A 27936-nucleotide genomic window follows, 5' to 3' on the forward strand; every position below is an offset into this window, starting at 1 on the left:
AAAGAGAAAATAATAATTTTATTAAGTTTCCAGGAAAGGTCTCAGCTTTCTTAAAAGCCTATCTTTAGGAAGTAAGTAACTAGAGCTGCACACCCAACAGAGGAAGATGACTTTACTTATCATTTACTTAGAAATTATCTTTGAAAGGATCATTGTGCTGTTGTTAGCAAAAAGGAGCTTCTGTAAATGTCACCTCAAACTTTTAAATTTGGGAAAGTCGCATTATGAAACACAAGTTTTATGTTTCATACTCAGGGCTGGAGCACTGAGTATCCTTGCATTCACGAAGACTTTCTGTTACAGAGCAAATGGAGCTGGGAGCATAAGTGAGAATGCAGCTCCAGCTGACAGACCCTCAGCTCTATCTTCCCAGGTGCATTTCCTTTTTTTTTTTTTTTTTTTTTTTTTTTTTTTGTGAGACAGAGTCTTGCCCTGTCACCAGGCTGGAGTGCAGTGGCACGATCTCTGCTCACTGCAATCACCGCCTCCTGGGTTCAAGTGATTCTCCTGCCTCAGCCTCTCAAGTAGCTGGGACTACAGGTGTGCACCACCACACCCAGCTAATTTTGTATTTTTAGTAGAGACGGGGTTTCACCATGTTGGCCAGGATGGTCTCAATCTCTTGACCTCGTGATCCACCCGCCTTGGCCTCTCAAAGTGCTGGGATTACAGGCGTGAGCCACCGCACCCAGCCGCATTTCCCTTTTGTACACTAGGAGCTACCCAGTGCCAGAAGTCTTTGTTAGAATGCACAGTTCTTTGCTCACTCTGCCTGGGACAGTGGCTCAACATCTCCAGTCCCCTTTGAGTTACCTCCAGAAGGTTCAGGAAGAGCCTTTCCCTCCAAAATGTTCATAGCATTTGATCTACCTTCTCTAAGATAAGCAGCTTTTGTCACGTTGTTCCTAGGGTAAAGATTTGTAATGCCTTATCTCTATGCCATCTGTATGCTTCCTGCGGACGGACGGGCTATGCTTCTAATTTATCAGATTCCCTTAAGAAACTGCACCCTGATGCACTTCTCAAAGTATGCTCTTAACTAATATTTATGGAAGGAAAAAAGGAAGGAGAAGGAAAAGGAGGGAGGAAGGAAATCGTGTAATTGCAGAAAGTTTATATCTGGGACCCTTGTATAATAATGTTAAATAATACTTTTGACTTTTACACCATTTTTCTATATACAAAATTCTTTCACATCTATTTTCATCACTATCCTGATATTGTTTGCATGATGTGTAGTATATATGTATGTTTTTAATGTGTGTGTATATTGTTTGTCTCTCACACATACAGCAGCCCCAACACCCACAAATCCAAATTCTATGAGTGCAGGGAGTTTGTTGTGTTCACTGCTGTATCCGCAGCGCCTTGAACAGCACCTTTCAAGGAGGAAGAACCTAATTCATGTTTGTTAGAAGAATGAATGACAATATTGTCTTATTTGATCTTCACCATAATCCCGTGAAGTGAATACAGTATTCATACTGTATCCTCCCTTTTTTGCAGATGGCAAAACTGAGGCCTGGAGACCTGCTTGGGTTTGCATAGCTAGTTTTTGGCCATGCCAAGATTTGAATTCAGGTTTTTCTATTTCCTTATTCTCTCCTTTTTGTCTTCTGGGAATTTGCTATATTAATAGCAAAGCGAGAAATGTCACACAAAGAAAAATTGTTTCCAATTTTAAATTCATGATGCATATGCAAGAAATTACTGACTTTTCAATCCAATGGTAACACAGATTGTGTGATTTTTAGGAGGAAGAGCCTTTCTTTTCCATCTCTTGCGTTTATTAGCATATGTGTCAGTGCACACACATCCACACCGTGCAGCTCTCACCTTGTACTTTTCCAGTCTGAATTCCTTTTGTAGGCTGTCCCTGCCCTGACTATCCCAGGTGCCTATCAGTGCTGTGTCTTGGTCAGGCTAAGGCCAAGCAACAGGCATCAGCATTTGTTATGGTTACCTTGGCAAGTGAATGGGGTTTGAGGGAAGCTGGAGAGCAGGCATTTCAGGAGTAGAACTAAGCTGGTTTGTTTTTGTAAAAAGTTGATATTCACCCTAATTGTAGCTCATGTTGGCAAGCGGAGTAAACACCCATGCAAATTACTAAGTTGTACTGAATGTCCAAGGATGTCAATAATCATCTTGAAATCCAAATAAATATATTTTTTACTGAAATGGAAGCCAGGCACCACATGCCGTTTCTTTCCATCACTGGAGACAGATTTGGCACATATGTATGAGACAGAGAAGGGCAACTCTTCAGGCCCTAATGCACACAGGAAACTAGGGATGTGTGTATCATACTTGGCAGCAAAATAGAGGTGGGACAGCCATCAGTTTCTGTTCTCAAGCACCTCTCTTTTTTCCTGTATTTTAAAACAGGATGACCACAAAGAAGAATAAGGTATACAGTAACATAGGATCCTAAATTAAAGCATGAGGGAAAGCTAGCATTAGTTTTTCATCTAAAGCCCATATGGGCAGGAATGAGTCAGTGCAAAACTATACAAAGGTGATCTTAAGTCACATGTTATGTTACCGATTCTGTGGCAACGGCTGTGAGTAGCCCAGGAACTCTCCAAGGCCTATTTTTAAATTCACTTAGACCAAGCATAATGAGGTAAAGGGATGTCTATACACATTCTCAAGTTTAGTTCTCTGACCGTGAGTCAGACTGTGGGCCATGGACTTGGGCTTCTCAGTGGTAGCAGGACTCATTTTTTCCCCTTTTCTTTCTCATAAATGACTTAGGAGACGCATTGGAGAACCATATGTGCTTCTTTTACTGGAATTATCTTTTAAGGAAGTACTGATTTCACCTCCTGTACATGGTTTGCTGAGATGGCCTATTGGGGTTTCCCACCAGTCCACAACTGGAAGTTTCTATTTGCACATTTTGACTGCTAGTTCTATATTTAGTCAAAAGCCTGCCTTTTGCCTGGTTTCTTAGGGAAATAGTCTGTAGGAGTTGCTGTGTCCATTTGCCTTGTTCACTTGGGTATTTATTTGACTGTATACCCTGATTCTTTCCTAAATTAACAAAAAGGCACAGGGCCCCAAATGAAGGAAGACCCCTTGTAATTTGTTAAAAAATAAGTTTATGAAAATGTGTAATCAGGAAATCAGAATTGTGTTAGGGGGTGGGGAGCATGGTATACGTTTGTGTTTGTATGTTTCTAATTGTCTACGGCATTTACAGCCTACTGTAACAAAGCCATTGTAAGTGTGCAGTGGGAGGGTCAAGAAACCTTATTCTATGGATTCAAAGGCATTATGCATACAATTTACACATAGGCACAAAAAATATCCCTTCAAAGACCCTCCAATAAGCTATGGTATAGTTGAGGAAACACTAGACTTGAAGTCAGGAAACCGGAGTGTTGTCATTTTAATCTCAGGCTATATCTTTACATGAACAAGAGAACTTTGTGTAATTTTTCATATTCGAACTCTTTGTGCTGAACATTCTGCAGTCAAACTGCAAGACACATATGCATTGGCTGATCAGAAATGACATAACCATTCTTACTGCACTGAGTTGATATTCAGTCAATAAACAGTCTAATCTTGGGTAAATGTTTGCATATTTTTAGACTTTTAAAAATTTGAAATCAACCTCTGAAGTTCCATTAGACAGTTTTATCACAGACACACCAAGTTCCATGTACAACAGGCTGAGAACCATTAAGCTACAAAATTTCTAAAATTGTCTCCAGGTTCTCAGTTGCTAAATTCTCTCTTGAACATTTTTAGGGATAAAAATTTTTAGGGATAAAAACTGGCAGAGAAAAAGAAGAAAGTATGCCTTTTTACATTATGAAACACCTATGTTCACCTTATCCATGGAGTTATGCCAGTGAGTCTAATGCCTATTAAGTTCTTCCATGTTCCAAAGGTCTTTCTGTACTTGAAAACTCATAGGTGAGTCAGGTCCTTCACTGATAGCTTGTAGCCAAAAACCACTTGGGAGAGGGGCTGTCCAGGTCTTATGTCAAAATGTTGTCACATACACTGTTAGTGTTAGAAACGGAGCTGTCAGCAAATAGAATCTGTTGTTTCATTTAATTACTTTTCAATATGCCATTACCAGAAATTTTTATGTAAATACATATTTTATTCCCTGAGGCTTGTCAATCTGAGACCAAAATTATACAACACTGAAAAAAAAAACAACAAAATTTTCTTTTTACTGGTTCTCTCCCTGTGTTACTGTGTCAACTCTCATGCATGGTATAGGATGATGATGGTGCTCAAACTTAGCCAAAGACTCTTTTGTTGGTATTCAATTTTTAGAATTAATGAAACAAATATTTTAAGATCCCTGATTATGTACTAAAAGCATATAACTACACGACTGGCTAGTCAGTAATTGGTGCCTCAGAAGAGTTAGGTATTTATTCATTTACCAAATACTTATATGTCAAGCACTGTTCCATGCGCTTTCTTAACCCATGTCATTGTTAAAACAGCCCTTTGAAATGTGGGTACTGTGATTATTTCCATTTTGCATTGAGGAAGCTGAGGCACAGAGAAAGTAAGGAACCTGCCCAGGGTCATAGTATCATTTGTAGTGGTGCAAGACAGCAGGCTCTGAAGCATGTTCTCTCTATGACGACACTGTGCTCTGAGGGAGTGAGAGGAGGAAATTATTTGGGGCCTAGTGAATTAATGAACAGGGTATCTGACTAGGATCTGAAGATTAGTAGAATTGACCCTACAGAGAATGTTTGGGAATGGCTGGCTGCTGGTGTTCATAGCTGTGAGCATAGTATGAGCCATAACTCGGTGTGGAAAATGGTCTCTGTGGTTGAATTGAGAGAAGAGCAAGTGAACTGGTCTGGAATAGGGTGTACACGTAAGTAGAAGATAAGATTGAAAACAAATTTAGTGCCAAACTCTGAGGGACTTTGAGCCCCATGCCAAAGAGTCTGTGTACCTTATCTAATTTGTTTAATGGGGCCGCTAGGCAATTACGGGTCCGGGACCCGCATGGCAAGCATGCCTTCCATCCACAGCAGCCCTTGATGTGAGGTCAGAAAGCTAACTGCTAAACTTGCAGTCCTGAGAGAACACCCTCAAATGGATAAACCCAGCTAAGCAAGCTGGACCATTTCCTTGGGAATTATTCACCTCTCCATCAAAGAAGGAAGCTTCGCAAATTCAATCCATTTGCTTTAACGTGGTGTCCCATTACCACGAGTACTGAGTTGTATACATTCTTCCCTAGCTCCGTTGAACAAGCTTCTCTACTTTTCTTAAAGAAAATAATTACCCACTTATGACTTATTTATTATTTATCCCCTTCCTATAAGGGAATGTCCACTCCTTGAGATCCTCATTCTTCTTCCATCATGATGATGTAATGATGTAGTCAAGGTGCTTCCCTGGCCTAATGTGTATGAGGGCAGGCTTTGAAGTTTGACAGTCTTAAAGCTAGAGTGGTGTCATGCATTGCTCACCTCTCTAATCGTAGATTTCCTCCTCTGTATAATGGGATAACTACCTTTCCCATGAACATTTTCAGATTTTTAAATATTAATAATTCATATGAAATACTCAGCCCAGAGCTCTGTACAAAATATGTTACTCAATAAATGTAGCCATTGATATTATTAATAATAATATTATTAAATATTGAGAATGAATTCTACCAAAGTGCATGGCACTTCCAGTGGCTGATTCTGTTTTATGTAGCCACAGGTCTTTACCAAAGGCAATGGCAGTAAAGAGAGGGCACAGCAAGATCTAGACTCCTTTAAACTAAGGTGACCCACTTCAGTTTGTCCCCACAGCTTCTCTTGCAACTCTTACCCTATTAGCTGTTTCTGGGGAGAAATTTAATGGGCATGGATACTGGGTGGATGGACCATACTCCAGTGATACTCCAGAGAGTGAAAAAGAGAAGTTAACACAGGGCGTGACTTCCTATGTTTAACTTGCAGTTCTTGTCTTAGGTTGCCCATCAGAATTATCTGTGGCATATTCTAACCATATTCTTCCTAGGCCTCACCCCTAGAGATACTGAATTAATTGTTCTTGTGGGTAGAGTCACTGTTATGCTTTAAGCTTCCCAAGTGATTCTGATGGGCAGCCAAGACTAAGAATCTATGATTTAAATAGAAGATGGGAAGCCAAGGGAGGCCATGGGAAAGCTCTGATGGTGAGTATGAGAAGAATCAACATAAAACAAGCACTCAACAAGTGTGCATCTAGTTGAAACCTTGCTTCTCCTGCATTTATTATCTCAGTGTGCTATTTAAAAGCAGCACAAAAAGCAAGGAGTGAGGACCTTGATATCAAGGATGTGAAAGCTACTTCTAATCTTCAAACAGATATTAGGCAGGGGCTTTAAGACTTCAACTTGAGAGAAAAGCTAAGGCACCTGGTATGTGTGTGCTCGGGTGAAATATTTGTGCTGACTGAGGGCTTCAGTGTCAGGCTGTCTTAAAGGACACAATATCAACAGCTTTTCTGTGCTTGTGTATGAGTCTTTAAATTTATATCTGGTTATAGCTTATCCCTTTTCTCCATGCTCCCTCATTTCCAATTTCCAAGTAATGGAGATCATCTAGTTCAGTTTCAGCTGCTTTATTTTGCAGATGAACAAACCCAGTGATGCCTGTGATCTAGATGGAGGCAGATTTCCTCTGTCCCCCACCCTGGTATACCATGGTCTGTTCTAATGCTGGGATCAAGGATGGAAGTGCTAATTTGGGAGTGTCCCCCGCTTTCTTACTAGCTGATATGGTTTGGCTTTGTCCCTACCCAAACCTCATCTTGAATTGTGATCCCCATGTGTCAAGGGAGGGAGGTGATTGGATCATGGGGGCCCTTCCCCCATGCTGTTCTCTTGATAGTGAGGGAGTTCTTATGAGATCTGAGATTTTTAAGGCAGTTTTCCTTGCTCTTGCTCCCTTCTCTCTCTGCTGCCACCTTGTGAAGAAGGTGCCTGCTTCCCCTTCTGCCATGATTTTAAGTTTCCTGAGGCCTCCCCTGCCATGCGGAACTGTGATTCAGTTAAACCTCTTTAGAAATCACCCATTCTCAGGGAAGTTTTTTATAGCAGTGTGAAAATGGAGTAATTCACTGACCCTTTCTTACTGACTCATTGGTCTGATTTCTTGACCAAAGCTCTGAATATTCCCATGTCATCCTGGCCAACCAGGTGTCTTATTCTCTTTTTTTTTTTTTTTTTTTTTTTTTTTGAGAGAAGTCTCGCTCTGTCGCCCAGGCTGGAGTGCAGTGGCATGATCTTGGCTCACTGCAACCTCCACCTCCTGGGTTCACGCCATTCTCCTGTCTCAGCCTCCCGAGTAGCTGGGACTACAGGCACCCGCCACCACACCCAGCTAATTTTTTTGTATTTTTAGTAGAGACGGGGTTTCACCATGTTGTCTTATTCTTAACAGTGTCTGAGGTGTTTTTCTGAAAACACAATTCTTACCTTAACTGCCCCCGGCACCACTGCAGAAGAACCATGACCTTGCTGAGAGGCACTGCATGCCAAATGAGACTTAGTTTTTCCAAAGTACTTGGGAGAAGAAAAACAATAATCTATATGATGGGCTTTTGGCCTAAACCCATATCCTTTAGATGATGGAATTTGGCACAGCTCATATTCTGGTTTAAAGAAAAATGTTTTGTTATGATGTCATTTGCCTAATTAATAGCAAAAGAGGATTGAATTTTCCCTGTGCAATGTCATCTAGCCTTTGAGATTTTAGAGTTAATGACTCAAATCAATTGTCCTGTCTTCTGTGAAACCTTCCTGATGCCTTCAGTTGGATAAATCTACCCTTGGTGTTCATAAGGCATTATATTGATGCCTCTGATGTTATGCAGATATATCCCTTCTTGGCTTTGTTTGTCCATTCAATTAACATTTGTTGAACACCACCTATATGCCAAGATAGTTGGAAGATGGAAGTGTGGTACACAGAGGATGTGGAAGGGAATCACAGAAGATGAGACTATGAAGACAGGCCCTTCAAGAACTTTCTAAGTAGTACTCAGGAGTTTGACAAAGAGGAGCTAGGAGAGGTTTGTGAAGTCAGAAGAGTAATATAATTAGGTTTGTATTTTATGAAGGGCAACATCTAAATATGGCTTGTCTATTCAGCAAGCACTTATTAAGTGCCTTTTGCATGGTAGACAACATGCTTGATGCTGAAGATACAAGAAAAAATTTCAAATGGTCCTTGCCCTCAAGGAGCTCACAGTCTATTGAGTTACCTTTCTGACCTTCCCACTAGATTGTGAGCTCCTGGAGGGCAGGCACTTTTGTTCATCTGAAAAAGAGCTTAAATTTCAGTGTTAATCCTAGATTACAATCCCGCCTCTATTATTTTAACTTTGTTCACATCTGTTAACTGCTCTGAAAATCAGAGCTGATACTGCCTACCTCATTGGGGAAAGATTAAACGAGAAAAGAGTGAGATGTGATTGACACAGCAGGAGCTCTGTGTGTGCTATTTCCTCCTCTATCTTTGTGCCTGGTACATGGTAAACATTCAGGACACTTCTGCTGCCTGCTTGGCTGGAGAGCCTGTCTATGCAGCCTCAGTGTTGGGAGGATTTCAGCCTGGGGTCAGCCTGGCACCCAGCTATGGTAGTTAGCAAATATATCCTCAGCTCAGTCAGTGATCAAATCACTGGCTCTAGGCTGTAAACTAACAGGGCCAGAATTGGGTTCTGGACTCTGAAGCCCAGGCATGCGTATTGCAAAAGTCAGAACCAAAGTCATAGGAAAATGATGAAATTTCCTTTCTGGCCAGAATGCTATTGTTTCACCAAGGGCAACAAATCTTCTTGGCAGGAAAAGTTGATTTGCTTGTGCTTTGTGTAATCAATTGTATTTGCAAGTGATGGAGTCCTTCTCACAGTGGCTTAGAGGAGGTGTTAACCACTATTCTACTCTCTACTTCCATGAGATCAACTTTTTTAGATTCCACACTTGAGTGAGATCATGCAATATTTATCTTTCCGTGCCTGGCTTATTTCACTCAACACAATGCCCTCTAGGTTTGTTTGACATTTCATTGTTTTCAGAGAATTTTCACAGTTCATTATCTCACTTCACAGTTCCTAATAGTCTCTCTGAGGTCCATATGGTAGGAATTAGTACCCTTTACTATATTTATTGAATCACATGTGAGCGGAGGAGTGGGTACAGTTGAGACCCACAGAAGTGAAGTGACTTGCCCAAATCCATATAGCTTATTATGCTACCTGTTTGTTAGAGGTTTCCTGTTGCATCAGAAACTAGTGAGATAAATGTTAGTAATTTTTGTCCCATTGACACATGATGGTATACAGGAATTCTGAACTCATTTTTTTTTTTTTTTTTTTGGCTCAATAAGTGACCTTAGAAAATCCAGAATGGGATTTTTAAGATGAATATCCTTCTCTGACCCGTGAAATCACTGCATCTGTTTCCCTGACTTTATCACAAGGTAACCCAAGATATTGCCAATATTTACATGTGACAAACTCTGAAAGATTTGCATAATGCTCCCAAAGGTCATCATCTTCATACCTACCTTGTAAAGTGCAGATGGAGTTGACCTAGTCTAGAATAAGCAGGCGAGATGCAGAGAGATTATGTGACATACCCTAGGTCATGTGACTAGTATGCAGCAGGCCTGGGGCGTAAATCCTAGTCCTCTGGCTCCCAAGTCCAGTGTTCATTACACTACATGACATGTCAGTATTGCTGTTTGCTCGGAGTTAGGCTTTTCCTTTGGAGGTTAGAGCTTGATAACTCTAAATCGATAAACTTCTTAGTATGCCATAGTAATGCTAGCAGAAAGTATTTGTTGAAGCAAAAAATATGTTGCTTCAAGGGGTCTGCTCCCTGAAAGATAAGTTTTTTTCTTTATTTGTAGTTTTACATCCAATTTTTCTAATGTTTCAAAAAACATTCTGTGTTCCTTTAATCTACAAATTGGAATGGAGAGGGTGCCCTAATTTCTGTCTTCCCTTTGAGCACAAGCAATAACACATTTTAAAGGATGATAAATAGCCGTGTAAAATGTAGATGGGTTCTATAAATACTTAACAAAATCCCTGTAGTCAGACCCTGGTAGAAGGAGAGAATAGTCAAAGTGTTCTCTCTTTCCACATCCTTCTTCTTCTTCTAGGGGTAGTTTGGTAGTTAAGAACACAGTTGCTAGACCCAGACAGACTTAGACTTGAGTCTTGCTCTACATTTACTACCTGTTAGATTTTAGGGAACTCCTTTATTTTCATGGGCCTCTATTTGTAGAAGGAGGCTAACAATATTATATGTAGTGTTTAGAGCATTCATCTAGGATAATCCCTATACATTTTAAGTAGGTAATTATGGGTTATCTCTCATGACTGTTTTTATCTTCATCTGAGACCCTTTCTTCCTTCCTTTAAGATACTTCTATCCATATTTTTCCCTAGAGAGAAACAGTATCAGCTGCTCCTTCCTGTCAGTTTAAGCCACTGTGTCATGAGTATTTTGCATTTCTAAGTTTATCCTTACCTTTGTCATCAAAGTGCTGACTAATGCAGTATCTGCCACCTTGTGCCTGCTCAGTAAATACAATTTGGGTTAAACTTTATTCATTTTTAGTTATGAGTGCAACATAATGACATGGCTAAAAGTTCAAAAGTAGAGAAGGGATAACAAATAGGTACTGATAATGCCACTCTTGTAATACTACATGTAGCTGACTGGTGAAGGCCATGGACAATAGAGTCATACTGGAATCCAGGCTTCAATGCCTTGAGTGCTCTACTTAGAAATCTGTGCTTTAATTTCCTTAGCACTGAATGAGGGCAATAAAAGTAACCACCTAATCAAGATGCATGGTGGATGAAATATATCGGAAGCATTTGGAATAAGGCCTGGCCCAAAGTTTAGCTGTAATAATATAAAGGTGGATGGTGACAATGAAGATGATGATGGTTTGTGTGTCCCTTTAGTCATATTGCCATTCACAAATTACTTGAGCAGTCCTACTTCTCCTATTTGGTTTATTTGTTGCAAGAAACATGTGCATTAGAAGATTGAAGATGATTGCGCCCACTTGAGGAAACCAGACCCAGAGAGGTGAAATGATTTCCTAAATAGCACCCAGAAAGTTTATGATAGAGAGGAACGCAGAACTCTAGCAGCCGGGCTGCTCTATTCTTATTTTCTCTATACTTTTCTTGTTGGAAAAGGACACTGTTGACTCCTAGTTACCATCTAACATCGTGGTTCAAGCTACAGAGACAGTAAAGCACATTAAGTTCTTTCAGTCTGGCTTTTATGCTGGCTTTATGTGATAGTGCCTCATATCCACTGAAATGTAGGTACTTAAGGAGTGGATGGGAAGTACTCCTGGAAACTCAGCTAAGCTTTTATGTAAAGACAGCACATAAAAAAAAAAAAAAAAAAACAAAAAAAAAACCACTTTTCATAACTTTATGGAACCTGCAAAAAAATCTTGGCTTCCTTCATGATGCTTGTCCCTAGAGTGTCAGCATAGCCCTTGCAGAGAAACCGCAGGATACCTCTATTTCTCCACCCTGGCCTTCCTCTGAGCACTGAGTTGTTAGCATCAAAAAATCACCACAGCCACAGTGATCCTCATTTTCTTCAGCCTCTGTAGAGCCTGCTATGCCAGGGTCCTGGGTAATCTGCAGACAGCTGCTGTCATGCAGCCTCATATGTGGGTTGACTTTACCAGCAAAGAATTCCCTCACTTTCAAGACATCACTGACATCTTCATGCACAGCACAGACAATGAAACAAAAAAGAACAAAGAGGGACATAAAGGTTGGAGGTCATTTACATTTGCGTTTACTTGAAAGGAAACATGCTAACTTGTTGGCTTGACTCACTTTATGTACCTTTTCGGGATTTCACCTGGAATCTTGTTCTTGCTAGATCTCTGGGTATGCAAATCCCACCTTTGTCCAAGACCTAGTTCAAATGCCACCTTTTCTTGAGAGTGTCCCTTCATTTCCTGAGCTACAACCATCTCCCCTTTCTCTGTGCTCTGATAGCACGTGATTAAAACATTTTACTTCGAATTGATGGACATTTTTGTGTGTCTAATATTTTCTACTATATCTTCTAGAGGGCAAGACCTACTTCTGAATTTCTTTAGCATGACACTTACTAGGCACTCAGCAAGTGCACTTTGAATAAATGTATTATTTGCAGTCATCTCTTCAGGTATATGTAGTTTTTGTGTTAGAAGCTTGCTAGGTTGCATCTTGCAAGAGAAACAATGTGCTCCTTCACATGTACTTGTTCTTCTCCGAATGACTTTCTATGCAAGAAGCACTGGAGGCTGAGTTCATACATTCAGCATTGTCAGCAGAATTGAGTCTTGAATGACCTGGGTCAGTCACTGCATTAAATGATTTGATTAGAAAAAAGAATAAAGCCAGTTATAACTTGTTTTCTGCCTATTACCCAGGATATTTAGAATGATGGAGATGCAGAAGCATTTAGAGTTTTTGATGATACTAATGGTGGTATCATGAAAATAACACCTTCTGTATTTATGGCACATAATTACATGAAACTCATTTTATTCTCGTTAGAGTGACACCTTGAATCCTGTTCTTTTTGGTCTTAATGTTTAGTGATTAGAACTTGGGAAGCAATTTCTAGAACCAGAATGGTTGGGTACAAATCCTAGCTCCTTCTCATACCAGCTCTGAGAACTTGGGCAGGTAATTTAACTTCATGATGTCTCAATTTCCTGATCTGTAAAGTGGGGCAGCCAGAGTACTTATTTCATTGTAGTATTTGAGAAGTGGGAGGACATAGTGCATAGTGATTTCTATAAATATTATTATTGCAACCACCAGGCTTTGAATAAGGCCCTAAGTCAAGAAAACTTTCACCATTTAACAGAGATGTTTCTCTCAGAAAGGCATGTTACTTGAGAAATAGTTGTTGAGATGAAAGCGGGGAGGCAAGATAGAGGCCAGCTTGATGAGGGCTTTGAACTCAGCCCTATCAACAAGAAGACCATAGGGCTGCATAGACTGAGGAGAAACACTCTTTGTTCATCGAGGAAAAGGAAACTTGCAAAGGGATGGCACCAGCACAGCCCGACAGAATTCTCTGTGGGCCACATCTGTTCGTGCCAGCTGTTGTCAGTGTGTGTCGACTCGCCGAGAATAACAGCAATGATTTTCACTTTATAGCAACTTCCATCTTGGGACCTCAGAATGCTGCATAAATGTAGATTAGGGCTCCCAAAATTTTTGCCAAGAATGAGCATACTTTACAGAGCATCAAGAATGCGTCACTCTTCTGAGTGAATCTTTAATGGTGCAAAGAGAATGAAACGAATATTGAATTAGACCTTCTTTCCTGATGTGAGCTTTCTTCTTGATTTTACTCCCTATTTTCTAGATGACCTTGAATAACTCAGTTTCCCTCCTTGACTCTCAATTTTCTTCTTATAAATGAAGGGATTCATGTACTACTAAATGGTCTCCAGTGTCTTTTCTGTTTCTGAAATTCACAGAAGGCAGGGAATCTAAAGTTGCCTCCCACATTTTAGAAAGGCCTAAGTTGTTGTAGAATTGAATATTTTCTTAGCATTTTATTCATGATGTGGTAAGAACCCAGCAGAAGATTTTTCAGCTTGGTCACTGGAAAATGACACTGTCCTTTAGCTTATAATGTGAAAGAACATTAGTATTATTTACATGTTTTTCCCTTTGCCCACCTTTAGGTACAGTACTATTTATTATTTTATTTTACTATTTTAAGATTTAACATTAATTCTCTAGCTTATATCTCAGATTGATAAGAGCAGTTCTGCTTCTTTTGATGAGTCAAGTGAATGAATGAAGACATTAAAAATGACCATGTCGGCCAGGCATGGTGGCTCATGCCTGTAATCCCAGCACTTTGGGAGGCAGAGGCGGATGGATCACCTGAGTTTGGGAGTTGGAGACCATCCTGACCAACATGGAGAAACCCCATCTCTACTAAAAATACAAAATTAGCCGGACGTGGTGGCACATGCCTATAATCCCAGGTACTCAGGAGGCTGAGGCAGGAGAATCACTTGAACCCGGGAGGCAGAGGTTGCGGTGAGCTGAGATCGTGCCATTGCACACTGAGCAACAAGAGTGAAACTCCATCTCAAAAAAAAAAAAAAACCATGTCTCTCAAAGCCTTGTACTCAGACCACCTGCATCAGAATTAGTTGGGGGTACTTGTAATATTTTTGGTTCCCATCTTTGTGCACAGAGTGACTATATCGTTAAAAAATGTTTGTCCCTGAGAAAGGTTCTTTTGATAGTTCAAGACTTTGTAATGTATGTGAAATTCCACTACAAATAAGTCGATGGGTTGTAAATCTCACTGACAAAAGGCAGATGAGTTGAGAGACTGAGGCACTTTTGTTGCGGTTAAGCATCCCTTTCTGGAATTGATGACTGGATTCAAATCCCAGGTTCTCCACTTATTATCACGGTAATCTTTGTACTCCAGCTTTCTCATTTGTAAATTCAAAATAGAAGCCACCTAATGTGGTTGCACTGGTGATTAAATAAGTTACTCAATATAAAATATTTTGAACACCTACTAAGCACTCAGAATACCTTATTTATACTCTTGTAAATTATACATAAATAAATATATTAAATAAATACAAATGTATTTCTACCTTTCAGAGTTTGTGGGGATGGACAAAAGATTCCTTCAATATGACTACTATTATTTTAATCATGGTCAGTGATTGATTAGAAATATTAAATGTTGCTGGTCTTTAGATTCACTGTCAGAGCATGATCTTTCTTCCCCTCGGCTGCAGTGCTGATGAATGACACTGAGTCATTCATATTCTCTCATCCACCTTCCTGCCACATTTGAAAGATATCCATAGCTCATATTTGACAGACTGTGTGTGAGCATTTAATACAAATAATCGTGCGCCACTGTCAAATATTAGCACATGCCATGTGTCTTCTTACATATTACTCAGAATGGCTCTCAGATGAAGGCATCTACCCTGCTCCTCTGCCTACTTTCCCAACTCCATTTACAGGTGAAGACGCTAAGGAGAAAGAAAAAAAAAAGACTTGTGAAATGTTATTCAAAGCTAGAGGTATAATTTGGCATTTGAACCAGCTTGTTCTGCCTCTAAAGCCCACGCTTTCTCCATTATACCACAATCAATATTTCTGAAAGTAAAAAAGGCCACATTGGTCTCCAACTTCTGGTCTAATTAGCATCATACTTTAATCAGTGAGTTTGACTGTCTTGATTAACCTTTATGATAGACCATGTAAGTTTCATATTTCTAAATGAATATATAGAGATGGCTGTAAAGTAGTGGAAAAACACTAAGCTGGAATCAAAAGACTCATGCCTAACTCTTGGTTCTGCCACTTAATATGGGTATGATTTTGGCTAATCACTTTACAAACCACTAACTTGGTTTATACAAAAAGAAGAAATGATTTCATGCATTGGAAGATATTAAATAAGCTAGTGTGTGCGTGTTGCACCCAAGTATCTTTTGACTGTAAAAGCGCATAGAAAGGTGAAGGAATTTTAATCCCATGGTTGATAGAGTAGAATGCCACCTCAGTTCCTCTGAATTCTGTCCCTCATTCAAGTCCTAATTCAAGCTCTTTAAGCACACAGTACTCTCTGTCTCTCTCTCTGAATCTGTATCATCCATTGATACCCTTGAATAATATTTATACATCATAGTATATCTTTAATGATGATATTAGTTTCTTAATTGGTGTAGGCTGGACCATCTCATTTAACTTATGGCTCATGCCTGTAATCCCAGCACTTTAGGATGCCGAGGCGGGCAGATCACTTGAGGTCAGGAGTTAGAGACCAGCCTGGGCAACACGGTGAAACCCTGTCTCTACTAAAAATACAAAAATTAGCCAGAAATTGCTTGAACCTGGGGGGCAGAGGTTGCAATGAGCTGAGATTATGCCACTGCTCTCCAGCCTGGGCAACAGAGAGAGAATCCATCTAAAACAACAACAACAACTCACAAAGTAAATTCTATTTACCCCATTTTATGTTTGAAATAACTAATACGTAGTAAAATTAAGCATCCTGCACTGGATCATACAATTGGTAAGTTGTGGATGTGGGATTTGAACCCAAGTAAGCAGACCCTAGAACCTATATATCTAAGGCATACTGATTACTATCAACTTTCAATTTTTTGCTTTGTTCTTTTATTTCTCCTTCATATACCTTGATTTCCTGACTGGATTATAAATTCTGTGAACTGGTTGCATCTCACTCATTTTGATGACTGCTTTAATGCCTAATTAATTACTATTATTTGTGGATAATTTAATATAGATTTCATAGGAGGCTATAGTTTGCTACACAGCTTGTGTACTCTAGAAACAAGGACCCTTGACTTTTTTCTCTTCTTTGGCTGTAAGCTTATCTTCTCACCATGTTGAGATACTTTGATTTGATTTTCACTGGTCAAGCAAAAAAACATGTTCTTGTTATTTTCACCTAGGCACTTTGTCGGCCTCCCTGCTGAGGCCCAAAAATTCAGTGTGATCGGTGTGTCTGTCAGAAGGTAGGATTGCTTGCCTAGGGTGGCATTGTTATTGAACAAAACACATGCCCCTTCTTTGCATCCTAAGTGTCTTGGATTGCTGAGCCAGAACCGCTCTGACTCAAATGAAAACCACCTTGTGTTAGGTGAAAGATGGGGAGTTAACCATTTGTTTGCTGGTTTGCATTTCCCACGAAAAACTCAAAAACAGAAATTTACCTCGCCATGGAAAGTGATGTGCCAAGCGTCATATTTGCATATTAAAACCGAAAACTGATTTGCATGTTATTTCAGTGTCTTGTGTCACGTTCAGGCATCTGTCAGGCCCACTAGATAGAAACAGCTTGTACAGTAGGAAAGTGTTTTTGTGCATATCAGACTGAAAATCTAGGTGCCTTATTTTTTATCAGCCACTTGTCCACACTTTGGGCTCTCCAATCTCTCTTAGCTTCATACCTGAAAATACTAAAGAAAAGTCTGGAACCCCATGTTTTATAAAGTGTGTTTCCTGTTATTTTCTAAGAGCTATCCATTTTTAAAATATTCTGTTTAGATAATTTTAAAATTATAAAGAGAAAAACTTAAATTACTCATAATATCACAATCCTGACATAAGTCTTGTTAACATTTGGATATATTCACTTCTAGCAGCTGTTTGATAATACTTACATAGGCGAACATATACTGGCATTTTTGCATATATATTTTTATACATTTGTAATTATCAGATGTACTATTTTAATATCTTCTTATTTTTTGGTACTATAATGGCAAGAATTATGACAATCCAAGTATCTAAAATAACAGATTAATAAAATCTTATTTTGAGCAGACAGGGAATTAGAACCAGTCAGGGCTGGAGCCGTGGTAACAGAAACTCTGTGGCATCTTTTTGATAGCGCTTTATTAAAACTGTAGCTTGTAATTGAGGATAGTTTTTCTATGGGACAATGCACAGAAAGCTGTGCATTGTGATAAAACCTTTTTTTGCCAACATTAGAGCAACTAGCCCATTGCATTCTTCCAGGCAACCAAATGAAGATGAAACGTGTGCCTGGAGTCACTGCCAGGCATGTGGGGCACAGCAAAGGCCAAAACACGGTTGTAGTTTGAAAACCCAAACTTGAATAATGGTTCATTCTGTTCATCAAACTTTTATGTCATGGGTCTTGCCTAGGTGAAGCCATCCAATGGGAATAATGTCTTGGAATTCTCTTGCCTTTATTATGTCAAATCCCTAATGTATAACATCCATAAAGCCTGATTAATGGGAAAAACTGAGTGTATGTTTTAGCCATAACGTTGTGGAAATAGGTTCTTTTAGCTTCACACAAATAGAGATCTTCTCACCTCACCGAGAAAACTCACTTTCTCCTTTATGGAGGGCCCACGTGGAGGTTTAGAGGGAAGGAACCCTGAAATGAGAACTGTGAATAAAGTTGGCAGGAGATCTTTGACCTAGATTCTCTGCGACTTTGAGGATTTGGCGCTTCTGCTCTGCGACTCGCTTTTCTTACTTCTTGCCTACCCGGCAGGATAACATCAGTGGTTGTACCTTGTCTGCCGAAGCCTAAGGGAGGCTGCTCTGCTCTAAATAGCCAAACATGAGCTTTACTTTACTATTTGTCTTTTGGTCCTAAAGGCAAGAATGTAAAAGAATTAACAGTTGGAGGCAGCAAGGCATACGTTCACCAAATGTCATGAATTTCAAGATTTGTAGCTAAAAAGTACTCAGAGTAATTACATCCCTTGCTAAAGCAACAATTAATGTGAAATTCGGGTACACTACACTGAAGTCCTTTATCAGCAGATAGGAAAGTGGAGAGTTACTGGAGAGATCTCATTTTGCAAACATTCTACTAACAAGAAGAAAATCATCTTTGTTAGTGGTTTCTAAGTTGTCCCTCCTGATACTTATAACTGACATTTATTTGATATTTAATATTTTACAAAGCTTCTTCATATGAATCAGATATTATTATCCTCCAGTTTATATATAAGAAAATCAACAATAGAAAAAGAAGTCACTGGAGAACTTAAGTAGTATCTTAGACATCAGTCCTAAGAGCCAGATGCTCCAAGCCCAGGCACTATTATGGCTGCCTTGACATGTGGAGATGGAGAGAGGTGGGTGTGGAGAGACATCACTTTCCCCCAGCTCAGCCTAGATAAAACCCTTGTGTGCAGAGACCACAGCCTCCTGACTGGATGCCCAGGCCTTTTCCCAGCTGCAGTAACTCTTCCAACAACTCCTCCTGTCTGTAATTCAGAAGCATCCATCCTTGGCTATGACTCCAAATTTGGTTTAAGAAAAGGCATTTTATGGACATCAATGCATGGCATGAGAAAGGGAATATGAGGAAGTAGAGGTTTTAAGAAAATCAAGATTTCAAAAGTTGAAGATCAACTGGGATGAGTTTCAAAACAAGAATCAAACTTTTAAAGTCAAAATTTCTGGGTCTTCCTCTTTGTGTCCTTAAAATTCGTTCTTCAATAAAATGGAACATAAGAATAGAAGAACCAAGAGCATGCTTTTCTAATCCCAAGGAGCTGTGAGGAATGTTCATTTAGAAGATTTCAATTAAGATAGTCAGGTATCCATCTTCCACTTCTTTCCTTCTCTGTGGCCATCGCTTTTACCCTGAAACAGAAGAGGTATCCAGCAAATCATCTGCCCCTGGCCAGAAGGGGTGCTTCTTCCATTTAAGCAGTGAGATGTTGAGAGTAGAGTATAATTCAGTGAGAGTCAAAAAGTAGAAGCAGCCACAGGAAATTGCAAACTGCAAACTTGACACAGCTAAATAGAGGGGGGGAAAAGAACGAAAATATCAGAAATATATTTTTTCTGGCAGGCTTTCAGCTCTAAAACGGGGCTAATTCTACCTTTTGAAAAGAAGATAATTTCAATGTTTCTTTTTTTTCAAGAACACATAATTGAAGTTATTTTCCCTCTGAGGGAAGGAACCTCTTGTACATCACTACAAATGGACAAGAAAAATGAGCAGCTCTGGTATCCAGAGTGATAGAGTATTCATTATCATGTAATCTTTTCGAATATCTTGGCTGCCTTTTCCCGGTGTTTTATGCGCCTGAGCGGTGCTTTTCTGGTAAGGTTCAGATTTGCAGTAAATTTGAGTTATCTAACACTATGTAACAAAGAAATCAACAGCAGGTAAGCACTCAAGAAAGAAAAATGATTGCGCCAAGGTCAGCCCCAGAGGAACTCAGGGGGCTGACGTGGCGACAGATAGTGGGTATCCATTTTGTAAAATGGATCCTTAGCACACAGGTTAAAGTAGGTAAATTGTAGTAACAAAGATGCAAGATGGTGTGGTGTTTTCCTGGAAGCCATTTGCACCTTAGTGCAGGCTGTTTCTTACGCTTCCTTTTTCCTTTAGAAAGGATGATGGATATTTTTCTTCTCCACTCAGAAAAAGGGCAGTGGGATGATAAGGTGATTAACCTTTGTATGTTCTTGATTTCATGCCCCAAGTGTAGTGAAAGTTCAGTAGGCTGCAGAAACCCTGTGACCTGCCCATTGCTTACTCAGATTCAGAATGCTGAATGAAGTTCTGGATGTTTCAGGGGATGCTGACAACTGGCCTAAGTCCTCTCATAAATGGAAATCTCTGTCATAATGAGGTTTCCACTTACTCAGTGTGTCTATTTTTATACACTACAAAGGATCTGTAAATATGAATATCTGTGATTTCACTCTAAAGATTGGTAATGATATGTGTCTTGCATACTATGGGCACAAATGGGCACAAAAAAATGATAGAGTAGAACCAAAGGAAGCTTTGAAAATAACATGTTACACATAAAGAAACTGAGGCTCAGAAAATGGAAATGATTTGAGCAAAATCACTGGACAACTTAAAGGCAGAACTAAGATTAAAGATATTCTGAATAGTCAGGTCTTCTGTATTTATGGGTTTCTATGTAAGAATGTATAATCAAATACCATGAAGTGTTATACAAATATGACAGCTACTGTTTTGTATGTTATTCTTAATCTAGTGGAGTTTCCCTGTTCATCAAGGGTCCCATTCATGTATATATTTTGTTTCAGAAGCAAGTCTTCATTATTGCATAGTCCACCCATAATGTTTACCAGGGATTTAGACCCAGATTTGGCTGTAAATTTGGCTTCATATTAAGTATTTTCTTGAATGACAGTCACCTGGGCCTCCAGCAAGAAAAGAGGAATGGCAAAGAAGAACCAGTTTTAGATAATTTTCAGCTGAAAAAAAAAAAAAAATCTTTATTTTAAGAAAGGAAAATACAGAAACATAGAAAGAATATAAAGCATTCACTTTCCCATGACTTTCAATGATTAACCTTTGAGCATATTGTATTGCCGTAAGGCAGGTCAGCCTGGCCAGTGAGTGACTTATCTCCATGTGGTAGTTCAGGGCCCAGTCTCCATCCTTCCTGTGCCTCACAAGGCCACATCTAACTGCAAGGAGCATGGGAAATGTAGTCTAGCAGTGTACCCAGCAAGAGGAGGAAATGGATTTTGGTGAGCAGATAGCAGGCTATGCCATGCTTAATAAACATCAGTCCTTTTTAAAGCATATTAGCCACTAAATTGCTTAGAATGCCACGATATCTGGCTGCATTTTTTTTTTTGAAAGTGTCAATGGCCTTGGTGTTAGAAGATGTTTGCCAGTACACTTACTTCAGAAGCATGACTTTAATAAACTCAGCTCCCATTTTTAAATCTCCTAATGACTTCCCATTACTTAAAACAGGCTATTGACTGTATCTTACTTCTCTTTTCTCATCCTAGTTCTTTTTTTGTCCTTTTTTTTTTTTTTTTGAGACAGAGTCTCGCTCTGTCATCTGGGCTGGAGTGCGATGATGTGATCTTGGCTCACTGCAATCTCCGCCTCCTGGGTTCAAGCAATTCTCCTGCCTCAGCCTCCTGAGTAGCTGGGACTACAGGCACCCCCCACCATGCCTGGCTAATTTTTTGTATTTTTAGTAGAGACGGGATTTCACCATGTTAGCTAGGATGATCTCGATCTCCTGACCTCGTGATCCGCCTCCCTCAGCCTCCTCAAGTGCTGGGATTACAGGCGTGAGCCACCGCGCCCGGCCTTTCCTGTTAACAGTTTTTTAGATATACACGTTCCTCCTGGAATGCCTTTAACTTTCTTCCTTCTTTCTTTTCTTCTTCTTCTTCTTTTTTTTTTTTTTTTTCCGTCTGGTGTTACACAATTTATTCTTCAAGATCAAACTGACAGGTCATCTTTTTTTGGCAGCCTTCTTCCATCTCAGAGCACTGAATTCATACCTGTGTTTTAGAGCTTAGACTTTGTTGTAATTGACTATTTTCATGTCTCTTTCTTCCCAAACTGTGAGTTGTTAGAGACAGAATCTCTGAATAATTTGTCTTTATACTTACAGTTCTTGGCACTTGGTAATCCCTTAGGAAATTTATGTTAAGACAATTTTGACGGAGTCCTCTAAAATCTGTCGCTCAGTAACTCACCTGTGGATCATGCAATGTTAATTTGCCTTTAGTAAGAGATTCGGGTATTTCAGAAACAAACATATTAGTGATTAAGCTTGATACTTACAAGAATGTCCCTTTTTACGAGAAAGGTTTGCTTCACAATGTCTTTGTTTTGCTATTTAGCAGCAAACCTCCACTCTGATAAAAGAAATCTTTGCTTAGATAATAGACTCAGACTAAAATCCAAACTGCCACACAGTAAGAGAGTTAGAAAGTCTTGGAGACAATGATATCAAAACCTTGAGAGGCATTGCAGTGTAGAAGTATGCCCAACTCAGCACACCCCAGTTTCAATGTTCTGCCGTTTTTAAGCAGGGGTACCTCTACAAGGTTGCTCGCTTATCTTCTTAAGTCTCTATTTTCTCATCCAGAAATAGGATTTCATGTCATACAGGGCTGTTGTGTAGGCATTTGAGATTTCATGTCTGTGAAAGTAGGCACCTTGAAAAGGGTCTTGCAAATATGAGGAATTAATATGCTACAGTGAATATGTTGCTGATACAACTCACACTTCTACTTCTGAAGAAACGAGAAACAAAATAACGCAAATTATTCCCTTTCAGCACCTCCCACAACAAATATTCAATCGTGTTTTATTACCCATACAATATGCTAGAAGTTGCTTGTTAACAAATAAGTTGGACACAGTTGTTCGTTCTTCTTAGGAGGTATTGAGCCCTAAACACTATTGAGAGAGCGGTATTAGAGTAGGTCTCTGGTTATGACAGTGAGAATAGTACTGGATTACTACTTCTAGGCTTGAACACTGAAAGTTTTAAGCTGTCTTCTTTGGTGTGAGAGACAACTCTTAACTGAGGAATTCTGCGTTTCCCCAGTATGTATTCCATAGGTGTTAAGGATTCTGCGCTGGGTTAGTGACAGCCGTGGAGTGGAGGTGGAGGCTGTTCTCTAGCCAAATAAACTTCAGAAATACTGGAAGAAATGATCTCTCAGAATCTTTCATCATAAGAAAAAACGGGAATCCATAATTAGCATTAGATAAAAGAGTAGGATCTAACAGAAAATAGCCTTTCCAAGTATTATTTCAGAAACAGCATAGCAAGTAAATAGAGTATTCAGAGAACAAAAAGAATGAACGTTTTTCTCAAAATCTGTCAAATATTGACAAGGTAAGTACTTTGAAATTAGATTTATACTTGAAATGTAAGTGCTAGGGGTAGAATCTAAATTTCTGGCTTAGATTTATAAAGGGCAGGATCGGCCTTCTTGCTGCCTTGTTTATATTGAAAGGGAAACTGATATTAGGTTGAGACAATGATAAATTGTGTCTGTTCTCTGAGGGTCCACCCTAAGACTGAAGACAGGAATTATCAAGTTTTCTCTAAGAGTCGTTTGGCTTAATTAAAACAACTCGCACCATTATTATTAGAGGTAATATTTTATACTTTTCTAGAACTTTCTATGGGAAGCATTGTTTGGTTGGGGAAAAAATGCATGGCGCTTGGAGACAGGTGACACCATATTTTGGGCTCAAGGTCTCCCTGTATTGCAAGGCTGGAGAAGAGGTATAGGTCACTTCCCAACCTCATTTTCAATTCCACTACCTGAACTGTAATAATCCACTCCCTCAGAGGCAGTTTGAGAGATTCAAAGAGATCCTCTTTGTTACAATTGTCTAAAAGTAGTTAAACTCTATTTATCGTGAAATGTGGGTTATCTCACTTTAATTCTTACAGAGACTGTGAGGTACCAATGGCAAGTCCGTTGATAGAAGAGAACCTGAAGTTATGAAAGGTTGACAAGCTCACCTAAGGATGCCCAGTGAAGGTCACAGTCAAATCTCTGTCTCTAGCCATAATGATACTGCCATATAATGTATTCCTTTATCTCTGGCCACTAGTATATTAGATAAACTCACCATCTCATTTCAGTCTTGCTGCTCTCCCATTCACACTCTACTTCAGAGGGAACTTTCTAAATATGATTAGAACACTCTTCTAAAAACACTTATTGTGGTTTCTAATGCCTGAATGTTCCTAACTGAGAACATGCAAATATATTCCCTGTGGTCTCTGAACTTCTTGAAATTGTAAGTAAATTTCGTGTACACTACAGATACCTGTTTTGTTGTTGTTGTTGTTGTTTTGTCAAAAGACAGTTTAACACATTAGATTTTGAGACTTATCCATGTTCTTACCCAAGGCCTGGAGCCCCTAGCTCACCGAGAAGCCCTAAACATGTCAGCATGGCATGGAAGCAGTAATTAACTGACCCTTCCTATTTTTCCACCTGTCCATACCGAAATACTGAACCACTTGTAGTTTTTCCCACTCACACCAAACTACGTCTCAACTTTGAAACTGTGCTCCTCTCAGCGTCCTTCACTTGGCCTGGGTTGGAAGCTCCAGGATAGCGGGTCATGTCCAGCGTATCTTTATCACTTGAAGTCATCATGTTTAAAAAAAATTATATTCATGGATTACAAAAGTAGAACTACATGCTGTACAATAAAGAAACAAATGTAGAAAGTGAAAGTCCCCTAAGATTCCACCTGCCAGAAAGAATCTCCTTTAACATTTCGGTACCTGGTCTTTATATAGATCTGTAAAGAAACTGTAGTTACTCTATCCTATTCTGCAATTGGATTTGTTCTTTGTGAAACATGTCTTGTTCATCTTTGCAGGCTTGTTCCATAGATTTACAATGTATGTATCTGTCATTGGCTATTTAGGTGATTCTTTTGCTGGTTAGTTTACCTTGTTAGTCCTTGTTTTTCCTCTCAAATATGGCTCCTGTGACCAACCTTCGTCATTTAATTTTATTCACTTGTATGAGTACTTCTGTACAATTTTCCTGGAAGCAAGCCACATATATGCAATTTAAAGTTTAAAAATACTGGCAACCATTCATCCAGTATGCATGTTTATGCAAACACCTATCAATATACTATGCTGTATATATATTTTTAATTTTTTTTTTTTTTTTTGAAAACAGAATCTGCCTCTTTCACCAAGGTTGGAATTCAGTGGCACAGTCTTGGCTCAAACTCTACCACCCAGGTTCAAGCGATTTTCATGCCCCAGCTTCCCAAGTAGCTGGGATTACAGGCATGCATTATCACACCTGGCTAATTTTTATATTTTTAGTAGATACGGGGTTTCACAATTTTGGCCAGGCTGGTCTTGAACTTTGGGCCTCAAGTGATCTGCCAGCCTTGGCTTCCCAAAATGCTGGGATTACTGACATGAGCCACTGCGCCCGACCTGCGCTTTTTATAATTAATCATTTGTGCATGTTTCTTACCCCCACTAGACTGCAAAACTCTCAAAAACAAAGGTTGTGTGTAATATATCTTCATGTCCCTCCTGGGTTCTTACAGAAGGTACACAAAATAAACCCTGTAAGAATGAGTGGATAAAACAATAAACAAAAGAGTAACTGAATAATTCAGTAGCTCCTCTAATCCTCATATGACAGGTAATGTTTACCGTTCAGAGGAGGTCCTAAGTTTAATCCTTAATGTTTGCTAATAAATAAGTCAGTAAAAGATGAGCTCTTGTCCTGACTTTATCAAAACTAGCCCTCCCTGATTTTTGGGGGGGTCCCAGTTTCCCTGTCTCACAAAGAGGAGATTAGCATAATGGTTCTTCAGATCCAGGCAAGCAACTCAATTTTTTTGTCGGTAACCTAAGCGTATGCCATAGTTTACTCATCACTGTCTCATCTCTAATCCAAAGTGTTCAACAATGCAAAAAAATCTCAGGCTAAGGTTAGTGACCAGCATAAAATATTTTTGGCCTTTTCAGCCTTCTGCGTGTCTGTACTTCAAATATCTGTATATTTTGGGAAACCAAAAAAAATGAAAATTATTTTAGAGAAAAGGCCAAATAGGTACTAATGAACCTTCTTGACTATGTTTAGAAGACATTTAACGCTTTAGACATCACACAAATGATTAATACCCGTCTTGGAGTTGTTGTAGTAAATGTTGGGAATGATAGCATGTGTTCAGAGATTTGTACTTTACAGGATTTTCACACCCAAGAGCTCATTTGGTGTAGTGAAGATAATAGGAGAATGAATGTGTAGCTTCCAGTTTTGTTGAACTTACTCTTGTAAACATTCTGAAAAGAGAACCTTTTGGCCAACTATTTTAACAATGCATAAATATCAAGGCAAGAGCATTCCCAACCCACATCTCTGCCCGTTACCCATGGTGGACGTCATCATCAGTTCTCAATGTAAATAATAGCGTTTCTGTTTTTATAACACTTTTATTAAGAATGTTGGGGTGAGATATTAGAAATGGTCAAATTTATATGCAATGGAAAGTGTGATAAATTCCCTTTTAATCACATAGCACAAAGCTACATTAAATCTAGTATATGGCCTTTATTCCATTTTTACATACTTTTTATTCTTCATTGATGATCTAAAGTACTCTCTCGATTGATATTTGATTCTCTTACATTGCTGTAATTCTGGCTCACCCACCTATTTTTTAATTTTTTTTTTTATTGCAGTATGTTTTGGGGTACATGTGAGTTTTGGTTACATGGATGGGTTCTATAGTGGTGAATTCTGAGATTTTAGTGCACCTATCACCCAAGCAGTGTACACTGTACCACCCATAAGAGTGGAATGAAGGGGGAATAGACAAAGGCCCCAGTGGCCCTGTATGTCCCATATGGGTACAGGGGATGAGGGATAAAAGACTATACATTTTATATGGAGTCTTTTATCCCTTACCCCCTGCCCAACCTGGCCGCGCCCAAGCCCCAAAGTCCATCATTTCGCTCTGTATGTCTTCACATCCTCATAGCTTTGCTCTCACCCACCCATTTCAACACCAACCCAGTATCAATGCTACTGACTTATCATCACTATTTGAAATCTGGCTGTTTGCAGTGCTGGAAAAATGAAATTACTCAACTTCCTTAACTGGAACAAGAGAACTAGAACCAAAATGTTCGCTTTCTGGACTCCTGTACTCGATAAGATTTATCTCATTTCCTATCTCAAAGTTTATACGTAGTCCCGAAGCACACAACTTCCACAAGCTCTTTATGTTGCTTGACTTTTTTAACCTGAGTATGAGAAACTTCTACCTGTATGTTTTCTCCCTTGTAGCTGAATAAGGCCTAGCCTGCTCTGCCCCCTCTCTTCAGGAAGTCCATCGCGGGCTATGCGAGAGATCCCACCTTATGCCCTTACTTTGCCTTTTCTGCAGCTGTTTTGCTTTAATTATTAATGTGCCTGTATCTCTCACTTCACTGTAAGGTTCATAAGAAAGAAAGACTCAATTTATTTTTCTCATAAATGTGTAACAGCAAATAGTGATTACTTAGCAATTGTTGAACAAAATAGATTCTTCCTATTGTAAACATGGATTTCTGAAGCCTGATAGATGACTCATCTAGATAAGGCAAATGAGTAAAGAGATGTGTCCAAGGTTAGCCACTGAATAAGTGATAAAACTAATTCTAAAACCCAGGTCTCCTGACAGCCACGTCCAGTGCTTTTTCCTCTCCAGTGCAATCACTGCTTATTTAGGCTGACTGCCTTGGTTGATGGTCTAGGTGGCAATTAAAGGACCGTATGCTTTCTGCCTTTCAGGGTGGCCATACAGGGCAACTGGGGCCTTCGTCAGTTCCCCCTTCATTCCGCCCAGAGGATGAGCTTGAGCATCTGACCAAAAAGATGCTGTATGACATGGAAAATCCACCTGCTGACGAATACTTTGGTGAGTGGGGCCTAGAGCTGACTTCTGAAGTAACTATCTTGTTCTGTTTTCCTTCCTAAGTAATTGGAACTATTATCAGCTCCACTGGTAAAGTGTTTGAGTCCAGATGCATGGGAGTTGATATACATCCCCACACAACTAAGTAATTGTAGGATTTGCATTTGCAA

The 27936-nt window shown here is 39.4% G+C and overlaps 1 protein-coding gene across 3 annotated transcripts in view; it reads left to right on the plus strand.

Moving 5' to 3' along the window:
* Window positions 1–27936, plus strand: part of LPP (LIM domain containing preferred translocation partner in lipoma) — a 715816-nt gene that overhangs the window by 519793 nt on the left and 168087 nt on the right. For all 3 annotated transcript variants that reach the window (XM_030822968.1, XM_030822969.1, XM_030822971.1), the window contains one exon: window positions 27643–27769. In XM_030822968.1, coding sequence (XP_030678828.1) covers window positions 27643–27769 — 127 coding nt within the window. The remainder of the gene's footprint in view (window positions 1–27642; window positions 27770–27936) is intronic.

Source organism: Nomascus leucogenys, chromosome 11 (assembly GCF_006542625.1).
Source record: "Nomascus leucogenys isolate Asia chromosome 11, Asia_NLE_v1, whole genome shotgun sequence".
Taxonomy (NCBI): Eukaryota; Metazoa; Chordata; class Mammalia; order Primates; family Hylobatidae; genus Nomascus; species Nomascus leucogenys.